This window comes from Mus musculus, chromosome 9 (genome assembly GCF_000001635.26).
Source record: "Mus musculus strain C57BL/6J chromosome 9, GRCm38.p6 C57BL/6J".
NCBI classification, from domain to species: Eukaryota; Metazoa; Chordata; class Mammalia; order Rodentia; family Muridae; genus Mus; species Mus musculus.
The window spans coordinates 19,532,291-19,551,691 of record NC_000075.6 but is presented as its reverse complement, the minus strand read 5'-3'; the positions used below and the strand labels follow the sequence as shown (position 1 = coordinate 19,551,691).

General features: G+C 36.7%; 1 protein-coding gene and 1 pseudogene across 1 annotated transcript; both read left to right on the top strand.

The window, feature by feature from the left end:
• Positions 1–13,763: 13,763 nt before the first annotated feature.
• On the top strand, positions 13,764–14,681 carry Olfr853 (olfactory receptor 853). Its single transcript, NM_146906.1, has one exon. The coding sequence runs from the start codon at positions 13,764–13,766 to the stop codon at positions 14,679–14,681; it is 918 nt and encodes a 305-aa protein (NP_667117.1).
• Positions 17,836–18,076, top strand: Olfr852-ps1 (olfactory receptor 852, pseudogene 1; annotated as a pseudogene).

The window sequence follows — 19,401 nt, the reverse complement described above, 5'->3', positions numbered from 1 at the left end:
TTTGTCAATCCTCGATCTTACAGCACAAGGCCATTGATGTTCTATTCAGGAATTTTTTCCCTTTGCCCACATCTTCGAGACTTTTCCCCACTTTCTCCTCTATAAGTTTCAGTGTCTCTGGTTTTATGTGAAGTTCCTTGATCCACTTAGATTTGATCTTAGTACAAGGAGAGATTCGCATTCTTCTACATGATAACAAACAGTTGTGCCAGCACCATTTGTTGAAAATGCTGTCTTTCTTCTACTGGATGGTTTTAGCTCTCTTGTGAAGATCAAGTGACCATAGGTGTGTGGGTTCATTTCTGGGTCTTCAATTCTATTTCATTGGTCTACTTGTCTGTCACTATACCAGTACCATGCAGTTTTTATCACAATTGCTCTGTAGTAAAGCTTTAGGTCAGGCATGGTGATTCCACCATAGGTACTTTTATCCTTGAGAAGAGCTTTTGCTATCCTAGGTTTTTTGTTATTCCAGATGAATTTGCAGATTGCTCTTTGTAATTCGTTGAAGAATTGAGTTGGAATTTTGATGGGGATTGCATTGAATCTGTAGATTGCTTTTGGCAAGATAGCCATTTTTACAATGTTGATCCTGCCAATCCATGAGCATGGGAGATCTTTCCATCTTCTGAGATCTTCTTTAATTTCTTTCTTCAGGGACCTGAAGTTTTTATCATACAGATCTTTGACTTCCTTAGTTAGAGTCACGCCAAGATATTTTATATTATTTGTGACTATTGAGAAGGGTGTTGTTTCCCTAATTTCTTTCTCAGCCTGTTTATTCTTTGTGTAGAGAAAGGCCATTGACTTGTTTGAGTTAATTTTATATCCAGCTACTTCACCAAAGCTGTTTATCAGGGTTAGGAGTTCCCTGGTGGAATTTTTAGGGTCACTTATATATACTATCATATCATCTGCAAAAAGTGATATTTTGACTTCATCTTTTCCAATTTGTATCCCCTTGATCTCCTTTTGTTGTCTAATTGCTCTGGCTAGAATTTCAAGTACTATGTTGAAGACGTAGGGAGAAAGTGGGCAGCCTTGTCTAGTCCCTGATTTTAGTGGGATTGCTTCAAGCTTCTCACCATTTACTTTGATGTTGGCTACTGGTTTGCTGTAGATTGCTTTTATCATGTTTATGTATGGGCCTTGAATTCCTGATCTTTCCAAAACTTTTATCATGAATGGGTGTTGGATCTTGTCAAATGCTTTTTCTACATCTAACGAGATGATCATGTGGTTTTTGTCTTTGAGTTTGTTTATATAATGGATTACATTTTCGTATATTAAACCATCCCTGCATCCCTGGAATAAAACCTACTTGGTAGGATGGATGATTGCTTTAATATGTTCTTGGATTCGGTTAGCAAGAATTTTTTGAGGATTTTTGCATCAATATTCATAAGAGAAATTGGTCTGAAGTTCTCTATCTTTGTTGGGTCTTTCTGTGGTTTAGGTATCAGAGTAATAGTGGCTTCATAAAATGAGTTGGGTAGAGTACCTTCTACTTCTATTTCGTGAAATAGTTTGTGCAGAACTGGAATTAGATCTTCTTTGAAGGTCTGATAGAACTCTGCACTAAACCCATCTGGTCCTGGGCTTTTTTTGGCTGGGAGACTATTAATAACTGCTTCTATTTCTTTAGGTGATATGGGACTGTTTAGATGGTCAACTTGATCCTGATTCAACTTTGGTACCTCGTATCTGTCCAGAAATTTGTCCATTTCGTCCAGGTTTTCCAGTTTTGTTGAGTATAGCCTTTTGTAGAAGGATCTGATGGTGTTTTGGATTTCTTCAGGATCTGTTGTTATGTCTCCCTTTTCATTTCTGATTTTGTTAATTAGGATTTTGTCCCTGTGCCCTTTAGAGAGTCTAGCTAAGGGTTTATCTATCTTGTTGATTTTCTCAAAGAACCAACTCCTCGTTTGGTTAATTCTTTGAATAGTTCTTCTTGTTTCCACTTGGTTGATTTTACCCCTGAGTTTGATTATTTCCTGCTGTCTACTCCTCTTGGGTGAATTTGCTTCCTTTTCTTCTAGAGCTTTTAGGTGTGTTGTCAAGCTGCTAATGTATGCTCTCTCTAGTTTCTTTTTGGAGGCACTCAGAGCTATGAGTTTCCCTCTTAGAAATGCTTTCATTGTGTCCCATAGGTTTGGTTATGTTGTGGCTTCATTTTCATTAAACTCTAAAAAGTCTTTAATTTCTTTCTTTATTCCTTTCTTGACCAAGGTATCATTGAGAAGAGTGTTGTTCAGTTTCCACGTGAATGTTGGCTTTCCATTATTTATGTTGTTATTGAAAATCAGCCTTTGCCATGGTGGTCTGATAGGATACATGGGAAAATTTCAATATTTTTGTATCTGTTGAGGCCTGTTTTGTGACCAATTATATGGTCAATTTTGGAGAAGGTCCCATGAGGTGCTGAGAAAAAGGTATATCCTTTTGTTTTAGGATAAAATGTTCTGTAGATATCTGTCAGATCCATTTGTTTCATAACTTCTGTTAGTTTCACTGTGTCCTTGTTTAGTTTCTGTTTCCACGATGTTTCCATTGATGAAAGTGGTGTGTTGAAGTCTCCCACTATTATTGTGTGAGGTGAAATGTGTGCTTTGAGCTTTACTAAAGTGTCTTTAATGAATGTGGCTGTCCTTGCATTTGGAGCATAGATATTCAGAATTGAGAGTTCCTCTTGGAGGATTTTACCTTTGATGAGTATGAAGTGTCCCTCCTTGTCTTTTTTGATAACTTTGGGTTGGAAGTTGATTTTATCCGATATTAGAATGGCTACTCCAGCTTGTTTCTTCAGACCATTTGCTTGGAAAATTGTTTTCCAGCCTTTCACTCTGAGGTAGTGTCTGTCTTTTTCCCTGAGATGTGTTTCCTGTAAGCAGCAGAGTGTTGGGTCCTGTTTGTGTAGCCAGTCTGTTAGTCTATGTCTTTTTATTGCGGAATTGAGTCCATTGGTATTAAGAGATATTAAGGAAAAGTAATTGTTGCTTCCTTTTATTTTTGTTGTTGCAGTTGGCATTCTGTTCTTGTGGCTGTCTTCTTTTTGGTTTGTTGAGGGATTACTTTCTTGCTTTTTCTAGGGCGTGATTTCCGTCCTTGTATTGCTTCTTTTCTGTTATTATACTTTGAAGGGCTGGATTCGTGGAGAGATAATGGGTGAATTTGTTTTTGTCGTGGAATACTTTGGTTTCTCCATCTATGGTAATTGAGAGTTTGGCCGGGTATAGTAGCCTGGGCTGGCATTTGTGTTCTCTTAGTGTCTGCATAACATCTGTCCAGGCTCTTCTGGCTTTCATAGTCTCTGGTGAAAAGTCTGGTGTAATTCTGATAGGTCTGCCTTTATATGTTACTTGACCTTTCTCCCTTACTGCTTTTAATATTCTCTCTTTATTTAGTGCATTTGTTGTTCTGATTATTATGTGTCTGGAGGAATTTCTTTTCTGGTCCAGTCTATTTGGAGTTCTGTAGGCTTCTTGTATGTTCATGGGCATGTCATTCTTTAGGTTTGGGAAGTTTTCTTCTATAATTTTGTTGAAGACATTTGCCGGCCCTTTAAGTTGAAAATCTTCATTCTCATCAACTCCTATTATCCGTAGGTTTGGTCTTCTCATTGTGTCCTAGATTTCCTGGATGTTTTGAGTTACGATCTTTTTGTGTTTGTATTATCTTTGATTGTTGTGCAGATGTTCTCTATGGAATCTTCTGCACCTGAGATTCTTTCTTCCATCTCTTTTATTCTGTTGCTGATGCTTGTGTCTATGGTTCCAGATTTCTTTCCTAGCATTTCTATCTCCAGCGTTGTTTCACTTTGGGTTTTCTTTATTGTGTCTACTTCCCTTTTTATGTCTAGTATGGTTTTGTTCATTTCCATCACCTGTTTGGATGTGTTTTCCTGTTTTTCTATAAGGACTTCTACCTGTTTGGTTGTGTTTTCCTGTTTTTCTTTAAGGACTTGTAACTCTTTAGCAGTGTTCTCCTGTATTTCTTTAAGTGGGTTATTAAAGTCCTTCTTGATGTCCTCTATCATCATCATGAGATATGCTTTTAAATCTGCGTCTAGCTTTTCAGTTGTGTTGGAGTGCCCAGGACTAGGTGGGGTGGGAGTGTTGCGTTCTGATGATGGTGAATTGTCTTGATTTCTGTTAGTAGGATTCTTACGTTTGCCTTTTGCCATATTGTATTCTCTGGAGCTAGTTGTTATAGTTGTCTCTGGTTAGAGGTTGTTCCTCAGGTGATTATGTTAGCCTCTATCAGCAGACCTGGGAGACTAGCTGTATCCTTAGTTTCAGTGGTCAGAGTACTCTCTGCATGCAAGCTCCCCTCTTGCAGGGATTGTGCCCAGATATCTGGTGTTTGATCCTGCCTCCTGGCAGAAGTTGTGTTCCACTCACCAGAGGTCTTAGGATCCCGTGGCGGATCCTGTGTGGGTCCTTGCGGGTGTACGCAGACTCCCCCGGGCCAGGGACCACGGAGCTGCAGTGGGCCGGCCGGAAGGGAGTTGAGCCCCGTATCTGGCCGGGTTCCCTGCTTCCTTAATCAATACAATCTCGGGTCCTGCACAATTGGATTGGAGCATCGCTGTGTTCCACTCACCAGAGGTCTTAGGTTCCCGTGGCATATCCTGTGTGGGTCCTTGCGGGTTTCTGCAGACTCCCCCGGGCCAGGGACCATGGTGCTGCAGTGGGCTGGGCAGAAGGGACTTCCAGTTAATTTTTTTATTAGGTATTTTCCTCGTTTACATTTTCAATGCTATCCCAAAAATCTGCCATACCCACCCCCCCAATCCCCTACCCACCCACTCCCCCTTTTTGGCCCCGGGGTTCCCCTGTACTGGGGCATATAAAGTTTGCAAGTCCAATGGGCCTCTCTTTGCAGTGATGGCCGACTAGGCCATCTTTTGATACATATGCAGCTAGAGTCAAGAGCTCCGGGGTACTGGTTAGTTCATATTGTTGTTCCATCTATAGGGTTGCAGTTCCCTTTAGCTCCTTGGGTAATTTCTCTAGCTCCTCCATTGGGGGCTGTGTGACCCATCCAATAGCTCACTGTGATCATCCACTTCCGTGTTTGCTAGGCCCCGGCATAGTCTCACAAGAGACAGCTATATCTGGGTCCTTTCAGCAAAATCTTGCTAGTGTATGCAATGGTGTCAGCGTTTGGAAGCTGATTATGGGATGCATCCCTGCATATGGCAATCACTAGATAGTCCATCCTTTCGTCACAGCTCCAAATTTTGTCTCTGTAACTCCTTCCATGGGTGTTTTGTTCCCATTTCTAAGAAGGGGCAAAGTGTCCACACTTTGGTCTTCGTTCTTCTTGAATTTCATGCGTTTAGCAAATTGTATCTTATATCTTGGGTATCCTAAGTTTCTGGGCTAATATCCACTTCTACCGGAGGATCCCGCAATACCTCTCCTGGGCATATATCCCGAAGATGTCCCAACTGGTAAGAAGGACACATGCTCCACTATGTTCATAGCAGCCTTATTTATAATAGCCAGAAGCTGGAAAGAACCCAGATGCCCCTCAACAGAGGAATGGATACAGAAAATGTGTTTCTACTTCTTTATGGGGATATTGGACTGTTTAGATCATTTGCCTGATCCAGATTAACTTTGGTACTTGGTATCTGTCTAGAAAATTGTTCATTTCATGCAGGTTTTCCAGTTTTGTTGAGTATAGGCTTTTGTAGTAGGATATGATGTTTTTTGTTTGTTTGTTTGTTGTTGTTGTTTGTTGGGATTTCCTTGGTTTCTGTTGTTATGTTTCCCTTTTCATTTCTGATTTTGTTAATTAGTATACTGTCTCTGTGCCCTCTAGTTAGTCTGGCTAAAGGTTTGTCTATTTTGTTTATTTTCTCCAAAAACCAGCTCCTGGTTTGGTTGATTCTTTGCATAGTTCTTTTTGTTTCCGTTTCCTTGATTTCAGCCCTGAGTTTGATTATTTCCTGCTGTCTAGTCCTTGGGGTGAATATGCTTCTTTTTGTTCTAGAGCTTTCAGATGTGTTGTCAAGCTACTAGTATCTGCTCTCTCCACTTTCTTTTTGGAGGCACTCAGAGGTATGATTTTTCCTCTTAGGACTGCTTTCATTGTTTCTTAAAGTTTGGGTATATTGTGGCTTCATTACATCAAACTCTAAAAAGTCTTTAATTTCTTTTTTTATTTCTTCCTTGACCAAGTTATCATTGAGTAGAGCATTGTTCAGCTTCCACATGTATGCAGACTTTCTATTGTTTATGTTTTTATTGAAGACCAATCTCAGACCATTGCGATCTGATGGGATGTATTTGATTATTTCAATACTTTTGTATCTGTTGAGACCTTTTTTTGTGACTGATTATACGGTCAATTTTGGAGAAGGCACCATGAGGTGCTGAGAAGAATGTATATCCTTTTGTTTTAGGATAAAATGTTCTATAGACATCTGTTAAATCCATTTGTTTCATAACTTCTGTTAGTTTCATTGTGTCTCTGTTTGGTTTCAGTTTCCATAATCTGTCCATTGCTGAGACTGGTGTGTTTGAGTCTCCCACTATTATTGTGTACAGTGCAATTTGTGTTTTAAGCTTTAGTAAAGTTTCTTTTATGAATGTGGGTTCCCTTGCATTAGGGGCATAGATATTCTGAATAGAGAGTTCTTCCTTAGTAGATTTTTTCCTTGATGAGTATAAACTCTCTTTCCTTATCTTTTGTGATAACTTTAGGTTGAAAGTTGACTTTATTCGATATTAGGGTGGCTACTCCAGCTTGTTTCTTGGGACCATTTGCTTGGAGAATTATTTTCCAGATTTTTACTCTGAGGTAGAGTCTGTCTTTGTCACTGAAGTGCTTTTCCTTTATTCAGCAAAATGCTGAGTCCTGTTTATATATCCAATCTCTTAGTCTATGTCTTTTTATTGGGTTGTTGGGTCCATTGATTTTAATAGATATTAAGGAAAAGTGATTGTTACTTTCTGTTATTTTTGTTGTTTAGGTGGAAGTATATTTGTCTGGCTTCTTTTGGGTTCATTGAAAGACAACTTTCTTGCTTTTCCTAGGGTGTAGTTTCCCTTTTTGTCTTGGTGTTTTCCATATATTTTCCTTTGTAGGACTGAATTTGTGGAAAGATATTGTGTAAATTTGTTTTTGTCATGTAATGTCTTGCTTTCTCTGTCTATTGTTATTGAGAGTTTTGTTGGGTATAGTAGCCTGGGCTGGCATTTGTGCTCTCTTAGGGACTGTATGTCTGCCTAGGATCATCTGGGTTTCATGGTTTCTGCAAGAAGTCTGGTTTAATTCTAATAGGTCTGCCTTTAAATGTTACTTGATTTTTTTTCCTTTACTGCTTTTAATATTCTTTGTTTGTTCTGTGCATTTGGTGTTTTGATTATTATGTGACAGGAGGAATTTTTTTTCTGATACAATCCATTTGGTGTTCTATAGGCTTCTTTTATGTACATGGGCATCTCTTTATTTAGGTTATATGATAAAGTGAACTTTATCATATAATATCAGTTGAATTTGACTCCAGTTTTACTGCATTTATAAACATGTTTTATTACAATTTATATTTTAAGTTCTTTTAGCATTGTTTCCTTTTTGTGTATATGACTATACCTTTCAGTATAATTCATATAGGGTGTTGTGAGTATATTTCATAATTTAAATGTCCTCTATGACAAAGGAAAAATAAATAATTATGTAATTAGTTGTTAGAACTTGTCAGTAGAACAATGAGAGAAAATGTACAAAAATTAAGAAGTAATTATCCATGTTTTAGTTTAGTTTAGTTTAATTTTTAATTGATTATTTAATTTTTTTACATTTTAAATGTTATCTTCCATCCCAGTCTTCACTCTGCAAATGTTCATCCCATTCACCCTCTCCTCTACCTCTAAGATGATGCTATCCCACCTCCTCACCCACTCCTGCCTTACCACTCTATTATCCCCCTACCTTGAGGCAACAGGCCTCCCCTCTCTTTGGTGAGATATTGAGCCACCATCCAGGCAGTTTACATTGGCTAGTCTGAGGCCCCTGGCACATATATAGCAGAAGACTGCCTGGTTTGTCCTCAGTGCTAGAAGATGAGCCTTGAGAGACTTGAGGCCCCACAGAAGCAGGAGGCCTGGAAAGGGGCACTCTCTTGGAGACAATGGGGTGGAGGAACGGAAACTGTGTTGGGTGAGCTGGAGGGGTGGCAATGGCTGGAATGTAAATAAATAAAAAATTTAAAAAGACATTTAACAAATAATAATTATAACCTTAAATTGCTGAGTTTGTTTGTTTATTTATATATATATTTGGGTTTGTTATAGATTTAGCTTCCTCTATCTCAATATTTCAAACACTGTCTATGTCTTTCATTGTTAATTTTCAGATTGAACATATTTTAACAGCCATGCAATTAGTGCTAAAGAGTTTTAAATCATTATTCTGTAATTAATCACCGTTAACTTAAAACAACATACTTTGTCTTCCATGAATTTTCTTTAATTTCTGCCAGAAAATTATGTTGTATATGGGTATTTTTGCATTAAATTTCTCTCCTTCATTATGATAAATTTTATGGTATAAGGAAGTTAAAAGCTGATAACTTTGAACGACTCCTAAAATCTCAAATACCTTACAATAGTATATATATAAATGTATATATAAATAATCAAAATAATTAGTTAATGATAGAATATTTATAAGCAAAAGATTATATATATATAATTATATATATATATATATATATATATATATATATATATATATATATATACATACACACACACACATACAACACATATAGTGAAGCAAATGAATGAATTCTTATTAGGGAAATCTAAATTAAATTTGAGTAGAAAAATATGAACCTTTAGAATGGATGACACAGTTGAACAAAAGAAGGATGAATATGAATACAGAACATAGTTTACATAATGGAATTTTCTTAATGAGAACTACCATTTTTTCAAGACTATACACTAACAAAATAGGGAATACAAAGGAAACCATATTATGCATAACACAGACATGAAAAATAAAATTTTTCATATAATTCTGCTAAGAATATATAATGGTCTGATTATGTTTAAAAGCATTTTACCAGTTTTGAATGGAAGAGTTCAATATCTAACTATTATTTCATATTTAATTCTTTATTGTTTATCACAAAGAAATAGAGAAATGTGTCCATAAAAAATCCAAATCTAAATATTAAAATTAGTTTTCACTGTAATAGTTAACTGCTCAGGACAACCCTATTGTCTAGCAAGAGCTAAATTGGTGAACATATCAGGGAATATTAAAATAAAGGAATAAAGCTGGAGAAATGGTCGGCAGTCAAGAGAATTGCCTGTTCTTCCAAAGGTCCTGAGTTCAAATCCCAGCAACAATATGGTGGCTCACAACCATCTGTAATGAGATCTGATGCCCTCTTCTAGGGTGTCTGAAGACAGCTACAGTGTACTTACATATAAAAAGTAAATAAATCTTTAAAAAGATAAATAAAGGAATAGCCTTAAGCAATAGAGCTAGAGAGGTGTTATGGAATGATGGGAAGATTGTAAAATATATATGGTAAATGAATTAACAAAATAGTTTTAAAATAACATAACTTCCACTTCCACTAGAAAGATAGGGCATCAAGTGGAGGGATAGGGTTGCCATCCCACAGTAAAAAAACTCTTGCCCAGAATTGTTCTTGTCTAAAAGAACTGCAGAGACAAAATTGAAGAGATTGAGGAAAAGGAGACCCAGTGACTGACCCAAATTGGGATCTATCTGAAGGGGAGGCTCCAAGTCCTGTCACTTTTACTGATGCACTGGTGTGCTTTCAGACATGAGCTTAGCACTCCGTGAGGCCCAACAAGCAGGTGAATTAGACAGATGCAGATACTTACACCTAACCAATTGACTACAGTCAGGGACCCCTGTGGTTGAGTTAGAGAAAGGCTGGTAGAAGTTGAGGAGGTGGGTAACCCCCCTAGAAAGACCAGAATTCTCAACTAATCTGGACTTCCAAGGTCTCTAAGAGACAGAGCCACCAACCAGGCAGCACACACTAGCTGGTAAAAGATCCCTAACAAATATATAGCAGAGGACTGCTTGGTCTGGCCTCAGTGAAAGAAGATGTGCCTAACCCTGGAGAGGTATGGGACCCCACAGAGCTGAGAGGCCTAGTGGAATGGGGTGGGGATAGGGTAGGGTTTGGTGGGGTCATCCCCTTGGAGACAGGGGAGGAAAACTGAGATAAGGAATGGTCAGGGAATGGACCAGGAGTGGGATAACGACTGGACTGTAAAAAAAGCTTAAAGATCATTAAATAATAGCAATAACAATAACAATAATAATAATGATAATAAAGTTCAAATGGGAAATATTTGGTTCTTAGTATTGAACATGGAGTAAGCATGGCAACCAGTGAATTATAAAGTTATCATGGAGAGTAATTTTAAAGTGGAATAATAATATATAGATGGGAAAGGGTAAAATACATGTTTATGCTGCACTACAATCACTTGAGAACGACACTGTCTGACTAATGAGGAACTTTGGATATTAAGCCCCAAGGGCCATGGAAGTTACATGTAATCTAATGGTGACCATCTACTTATTAGTTTTGTACAGGTAGTAGGAAGTTTTCCTGACCCTGGTCTTAGTAATCACCATTTCTTCACAGCATTACCTTGTCTCCCCACCTTTCTGTGTTCCTCAGAACAACATTTTCATATTTTTCTTAAACTCTAGAGAAGAATTGAATGTCATTTTTAAATTTTGAAGCCCAGGTAATCTTAAATCTTCTTTATATATCTTCAGTACCACTGGCAGGAGATCATCTATAGGTCCATTCAAGAATGTGTGGCATAAGGAAATGCCAGATATTTGCAGTATTTTCTGTCATTTTTCAAGCTTGCGTCTACTCATATACCAACATTTAAGCAGCTTCTATTCTGGTAAATTCTTACACTAATTCTAAATCTCAATGCCAATCTACTCTTCATATTTTGTTAAGGTTCTTCCAGGATTAACCTAAATTTAAATTATCTGATGACTGGCAAAGTTATTATAGAGAGTGAAAGCTAATTTTTTACCTATTGACTCAAGAAAAAAAATAGACAAAATCTTGGCTGCCATTCACTTTTGTGCTATAAATAAAAGCTTACTGCAGATTCATCATTACTATCACTTTTTTCTTTAAGTTTTTATTGGTTATTTTATTTACTTAATTTCACATGTCTCACTTCTCAGTCTCTGCTCTGCAAACCCACTATCCCTTCTGTCCTCTCCTTTGTCTCTATGAGTTTGCTCCTTAAAACATTAAACCTCTCCTACTTCACCTCTCGAACATTCCCCTATGCTGGGGCATCAAGCTTCTGCTGGTCCAAAGGCCACCCCTCCCACTGATGTAAGATAAAGCAATCATCTGCTTTATATATATAGATGGACGCAATGATTCCTCCATGTATACACTCTTTGGTTGGTGGTTTAGCCGTTGGGAGCTCCGTGTAGTCTGGTTGATATTGTTGTTCTTTCTATGGGCATTCAATCCTGTTCAGCTCTTTAATTCCTTCCCCTATCTTTGAGTTCCTAGACTAAGTCTGATGGTTGCCTGTGAGTATCTGCATCTGTATTAGTTAGGATCTGGCAGAGCCTTACATAAGACAGCCATAGATGTCTCTACCACCTCCAGTAGATAAGCACGGTCCTCAGTTGTGGGATGTGGCCACACACTCATCTCAAAATTTGTAACCCAGAATTGCTCCTGTCTAAAGGAAATTCAGGGACAAAAAAAATGGAGCAGAGAATGAAGAAAAGGCCATTCAAAGATTGCTCCACTTAGGGATCCATCCCAACTACAGACACCAAGCCCACACACAATTGCTGATGCCAAGAAGCACTTGCTGACAGGAGCCTTGTATGGCTGCCATCTGAGAGGCTCTTCCAGCACATGATTATAACTGTTTTGATATTTAAATTTTAAAAATAAGAACTCTGAATAGAGATATTACAATAATAATTGTGTATGTCCATAACAAGGCAATCAGATACTTTTGCCACCAGATCTGATTTTTCTATAAAAAAGCAATAACTCTAATAGTTTAATTTATCCTTTATGTTTCAATCCATTTTTTCTTTTTATAGAGAAAAATACAAGTATAATTTAATTATTCTTAATATGATTTTATAAATAATTTTACAGATTTCACATTTTTGAATATATACATATTATATCATCCTATAACTATTCTACTGCAGAAAAAAGTATAAACCATATTTATGTACATAAAGCACTGTAATAGATCAAGTTAATATTAATGATATAGAGAAGAATATATTGCTAAGATCAACGAGAATTGGCATATAATTCAAATAGAATTTTAAAAAGAAATACAAAGATATTGTTCACAGATTCAAAAATCAAGTGCACAAATTTTGCAATCCATTGAGGAAATAAAAATGCATGATTCACATATAAATTACAGAAGTAAATTGCATCATTTTCCTTGTAGCAACATTTAATGATAATATTCAACATATTTTAAATTAATGGTTAATGATGAGAATTTTATTTTTTCACTATTTTTAAATAGTTTAAATATTTTATTTTAAATTATATTATTTTAAAAACTTTAAAGTTTATTACACTATAGATTTATACTATAAGATTAAGTATGTCTTGGACTACTTATGTTGACGTGGCAACAAAATTTTTTATAACAAGGCATCACTATATGTACACGTGGGAATAGTAATAATCAGTGTTATTTATTGAATCATGTGCTTTCCTTGCTTTTCTGTGTGCAATATATGCAATGACAATTCTAATAGATTATTCTTCAGTGAATTTTGGCATTAATAATATTCTAATGTTATCTGTTTTTTATTGTTTTAATTATTATTTTTGAGATTGTAATATACATAAAATATTTATCCTTTCCCTATTCTCCTTTCCATATACTGTCATTGCTTTCCTTCAAATTAATGTCATTTTTCATTAATTGTTTTTGTATACTTATATGTACATATTTATTCATATATTCTTAAATATAACCTATCAAGTCCATATAATACTACTTGTAAGTATCTTTTCAGGAGTCACATTTTAGCATTGAACAACCAATTGGTATACTCTTATGGGGGAAGACTATCTCTCTTATTCCAAGCTTTTCCAAGTTGACAAAAGTACTCTGTGTAGGATTTTTTCACATCATATCTTCACAAACCAATCACTTCTCTTCTGTGCTGAATCATGGAAAGTGATTTTTGCTTATGCATAAATAATTCACAATCAGCAAGCTAAATGGCTATTTAAAATTCCAAATACTGCTTGTTGAATTTTTTTTTGTTTTCCCATTCTCTTCCTCTCAACATTAAATAATATTTCATAATAGATTTCTGTTATACAATTTAAAGAAGGACATATCTGACACAGTTTAAAACTATTATCTTGTTTACAAACTGGACACTGAAGCCAGATTTAGATGTATGGAACATAAAATATCAACTAAGGCTACATTTTACTTAGATTTATTATGATTTTTATATTTATATTGTTTGGGAAAATTTTTAAATTTTAAATTATGTATGATTTTCTTTTACTTTCTTTATATTTGGTCCTATAACATTAGAAAAAGCATTCACTACATAAAATATTGAAAGTACAAAGACCAGAAGTAGAAGGCAAAGGATAGATATGAAAAAAATGAGTACAGGGTCAGAGTGACCTTGTACATTTGCTTTTGTGACCAACTACTTGTATTTCTCCATTCAGCCTCTAACAAATCATGGAATTAGAAAACCAGACAAGAGTAATAGAATTCTTTCTCTTGGGCCTCTCAGAGGATCCAGAACTTCAGCCCATCCTCTTTGGACTGTTCCTGCTTATGTACCTAGTGACAGTCTCTGGGAACCTGCTCATCATCCTGGCCATTGTCTCTGACGCTCACCTCCACACTCCAATGTACTTCTTCCTCTCAAACCTGTCCTTCACTGATATCTGCTTCAGCACCACCACTGTTCCTAAGATGCTGACAAACCTTCAGAAACAGAGCAAATCCATCAGTTACACAGGCTGCATTACCCAGCTTAGCTTTGTCCTACTTTTTGCTGGAATGGAAAACTTTCTTCTTGCAGCAATGGCTTATGACCGTTATGTGGCCATCTGCAATCCCCTTCGCTACACAGACATCATGAAACTCCATTTGTGTTTTGTGATGATTTTTTTGTCTTTGTACATTAGCATTGTGGATGCCCTTCTACATGGCTTAATGACATTGCGTCTATCTTTCTGCACATTTCTTGAAATTCCCCACTTCTTCTGTGAACTTTATCAGGTTATCAAGATTGCATGTTCTGACACTCTCATCAATAACATTTTGATATATGTCATGAGTAGTGCATTAGGTGGTATGCCCCTAGTAGGGATTATTTTCTCTTACTATAAAATTATCTCTTCCATCCTCAGAATGCCATCACCAGGCGGTAGGCATAAGGCTTTTTCAACATGTGGATCTCATCTGTCAGTGGTTTCCTTGTTCTATGGGACAGCTTTTGGGGTATACATTAGTTCTGCATTTACAGAGTCATACAGGAGAACTTCTGTAGCATCATTGATGTATACTGTGTTTCCGCCTATGCTGAACCCATTTATCTATAGTCTGAGGAACAAAGATATGAAGAAAGCTTTGAGAAAAATAGTCTGAACATCAACTTTCTTTTTCCTTTTTAACTGTTTTTTAATTCTTTTTTTCTTGGACACTTTCTTTATTCACATTTCATATGATTTCCCCTTTCCAGGTGTCCCCTTCGGAAACTCCCATCCCATCTTCCCTCCCCCTGCCTCTATGAGGTTGCTCCCCCAATTACCCACCCATTCTGTCTTCCCACCCTGGCATTCCCCTACACTGGGCCATCAAACACCCTCAAGCCCAAGGACCTCTCCTCCCACTGATGTCTAACAAGGCCATCATCTTCTATGACATATATGGCCTGAGTCATGGGTCTTTCCTTGTGTACTCTTTCTTTGGTAATCCATTCCCGGGAGCTCTGGGGAGTCTGGCCGAATGACACTGTTGCTTCCTCCATGGGCTGCAACCCCCCTCAGCTCCTTCAGTCCCTTCTCCAGCTCCTCCATCAGGGACCCAACATTTAGTCCAATGGTTGGCTGCAAGCAATTGCCTCTGTATTTGTCTCCTGAGAGGCTCTGCCAGAACACGTATTTTCTTAATTACATTGTTACTTTCAATGTGGCCTTCTGAACTATTTCATGTATCTCTGGATGAGTAAAATGGAAGACCTCCAACCATTTGGTTCGTTTACAGTAGTGACTAGATACCATAAAACTAAAGGTTATTCTAGTATCTGAAAATATTTGTTGGACTTCTCTGGTTTGCAAGGCTTTTGAATCCCTATGTGAAAAATTTGAGATTAATTTGCTGGACAGTATCCATAGAAGCTGACTCTGAAAAATTATTATAAGGATAATTATCTGAAATTGCTAACTCACATTATGTACAGTATTATGTAAAAAGAGAACAAATAAGCTAAGTGAATATTATAGTACTCTGAGCCTACTGCCTACTCATGGATATTGCAATGAGTATGGCATTTTTCTGATATTTATGACATTGCACTGATGTTTATGGCATCATCCTGAATAAATTGGTAATATTCTGACATTTACGGGATTAGGCTTTATGCCATTATGTCATAATTTTTTAAACAGGGTTTTATTTTTTAAACATCTGATTCAATCTGAATTTTCCCACTGGAGTTAAACTTCTGAATTAACTGTAGAAGTTTCTGTTGAGCTCAGAGAAAGAATGGAAGTTGCAGATATTGTGAGTCCATGATAAAAGCAGAATATTGGCTGTTTCTTCTTCTCCAGCAATATTCCCTCACATGTATTCCCCATCCATGAAAGTATTCTATAATATGAATTCCACTTACTGATAGTAGAATCTAGTTCTGAGTTCCTCTGAAAAGATAGCAGTTACTTACAAATTGTATGACTGCACAAATAGGACAATGGGGAGCAAGAAGACTTATCTGAGGACCCTGGAAAGAAACTTCTATTTCACCTTATCTAAACCAGTATAATTACTGAACACATTCTATGTATTTATTCTTTTTCTTTTTTATAATTTTTATTAGATATTTTCTTCATATACATTTCAAATGCTATCCCAAAAGTCCCCTATACCCTCCAACTGCCCTGCTCCCAAACCCACCCACTCCTGCTTCCTGGCCCTGGCATTCCCCTGTACATGGGGCATATACTCTTTGCCAAACAAAGGGCCTCTCTTCCAAATGATGGCTGACTAGGCCATCTTCTGCTATTTATTCAGCTAGAGACATGAGCTCAGAGGGTACTGGTTAGCTCATATTGTTGTTTCTCCTATAGGGTTACAGACCCCTACAGCTCCTTGGGTACTTTCTCTAGCTCTTCCATTGGGGACCCTGTGTTCCATCCAATAGATGACTGTGAGCATCTACTTCTGTATTTGCCAGGCACTGGCATAGCTGGTGGGATTGCAAGCTTGTACAACCACTCTGGAAATCAGTCTGGCAGTTCCTCAGAAAATTGGACATAGTACTACTGGAGAATCCAGCAACACCTCTCCTGGACATATACCCAGAAGATGTTCCAACTGGTAATAAGAACACATGCTCCACTATGTTCATAGAAGCCTTATTTATAATAGCCAGAAGCTGGAAAGTACCCAGATGTCCCTCTACAGAGGAATGGAAACAGAAAATGTGGTACATTTACAAAATGGAGTACTACTCAGCTATTAAAAACAATGAATAAATGGATGGATCTGGAGGATATCATCCTGAGTGAGGTAACCCAATCACAAAATAACTCACATGATATGCACTCACTGATAAGTGGATATTAGCCCATAAACTTAGAATACCCAAGATACAATTTGCAAAACACATGAAACTCAAGAAGAAGGAAGACCAAAGTGTGGATACTGCATTCCTCTTTAGAATCAGGAACAAAATACCCATGGAAGGAGTTACAGAGGTAAAGTTTGGAGCTGAGATGGAAGGAAGGACCATCCAGAGACTGCCCTACCTGGGGATCCATGTCATAATCAGCCACCAAACGCAGACACTATTGCATATGCCAGCAAGATTTTGCTGACATGACCCTGATACGGCTATGTATTTATTCTTATATGGACATATAAGTGTAACTATCACCCATTATACAAGCAATAGCTTTTTGTAGCAGATTAGATCATTAGTGAAAGACACAACTACTCAAAATGAAAGAACCACTTGCTATGTCATACAAAAATGTCAAGGCATCTGTTACATCATTCTGTCTCTTGTATACATCAGGGAGCTTCTCCTATGAAATGTCAATAGTGTCTTTACCTAAACAATCCTGAAAAATAATAATACCAATTAACTTGAAAATATGTATGTGCTTCTTTTAAGGCTCAATTTCTAGGTGAAGTGCTACAGGAAATTAATCTCAACTAAGAGAGAGAATGTGGGGCAATGGGCTATGCACAGACAGCCTGGTCTCTGGTCAAGCTGAAGTCTTGAACCCTGGCAGGACCATGTAGGTGAAAATTACCACCACCAGGTCCTATCGAGGTTCAAGACCTCAGCTTGACTGAAGATCAGGCTGTCTGTGCATAGCCAGTTGCCCCACATGAGAACATCATTCTCATCCAGGAATGTACATCTTCATAGGTGATCAAGGCATCAGCATCAATGTATGTACCTATGGACAACAAACAAACAACAAAGGTACACACAAACACACACACACACACACACACACACACACACACACACACACACACACACACTCACACACATATATATCTTGAAATTCTCCACTACTTCTGTGAGCGTGGTCAGGTTATCAAGCTTGCATGTTCTTACACTCTCATCAAGAACAAACAAGTGCTTTAGGTGATATACCTATATTAGAGGTTATTTTCTCTTACTTTAGAATTATTTCTTCCATTCTTAGAATACCAGCATAGCTGGTAATTATAAAGCTTTCTCAACATGTGGGTCATATATATATGTATGCGCGCTCGCGGGCGTGTGTGTGTGTGTGTGTGTATAAAACATCTTATGAATAATTAAACAAGGCCATGCATTTAAAAAGCAATAGGAAAGACAGAGAAGAATTCAAAGAGAGTAAAAGGGGAGAATGGTGTAAGTACACACTAATCTTATATAATATTTTCAAAAAATAAAATGTGTTAGAATGGTGCTATTTAATTAAGATAGCAATTTAGAGTAAAGTCCAGGGAGGCACATCTGCATGTATCCTAGTCAGGTTCCTGTATTCTTCCTTTTGTTAGATTCTTTCTTTCTTTCAAAATATATATATATATATGATTAATACACAGTAGCTGTCTTTAGACATACCAGAAGATCCCATTGCAGATATTTGTGAGCCACCATGTGGTTGCTGGGAATTGAACTAAGACCTCTGGGAGAGCAGTCAGTGCTTTTAATCTCTGAGCCATCTCTCCACTGCAGGTACCTCGTCTTTTGCTGGTATAACAGGAATTGCATCTTCTTGAGTTCTGTTCATTTAACTTCTTTATTAAGAGAATTTATGTTCTCTTAAGATCATCTAAAATTACCCTTGTGCATATCATCATCCATAATCTTGTATGTATTCATTTGAAAACAAATTCCTGGAGAGATAGATGAGGTTATCAGGAGTTATTAGATAACATCAATATGCTTCATGATGAATACTCAGCCCATGAAACACCTATAGTCTTTTTAGAAATATGCATTTGTTGATTCTAGAAAGATTTTCAGTGTTTTAGAATGGTCCTACTTGGTGCATATTTCTGATAAGATTATGGTTATGGCAGCATAAATATTCTGGTGCTCTGGTGATAAATTTGGGGATATCAAAACTACTACCATAGTATGTGATTCCTACTGCAATTACTTATGCTGTGTAATTGCTGTTGGAAGGAAACAAGGCATATTCACTACTTAATAGTAAATAATAAATTATAGTAACATCGAACTCCAAATTCATTTGATTCTTTGGGCATAAATAACTTTATTATATATATATATATATATATATATATATATATATATATGTATATATATATATATATATATGTTTGCTTCATAATTTACCTTTGTTGGTTATAGTTTTAATAGCATTTATGGCTCTGTGTTAGTCTATGAACAAATCTCATAGACATTTACTAGGCACCTGGCTAATGTCATGCCATTTATCACTTATGATAAGTGAGTAATTTTCCCTTCCTCCTTGACTCATTATTTATGGATTACTTATTCCTATTATATGTATCCCAGAAAATGAAAAGGTTTTTAATAAAAAATATTGAGAACCTGCATAAAATTAGAGGAAATTTTATATTAATATATTTAAATTATACAGAAATAAAA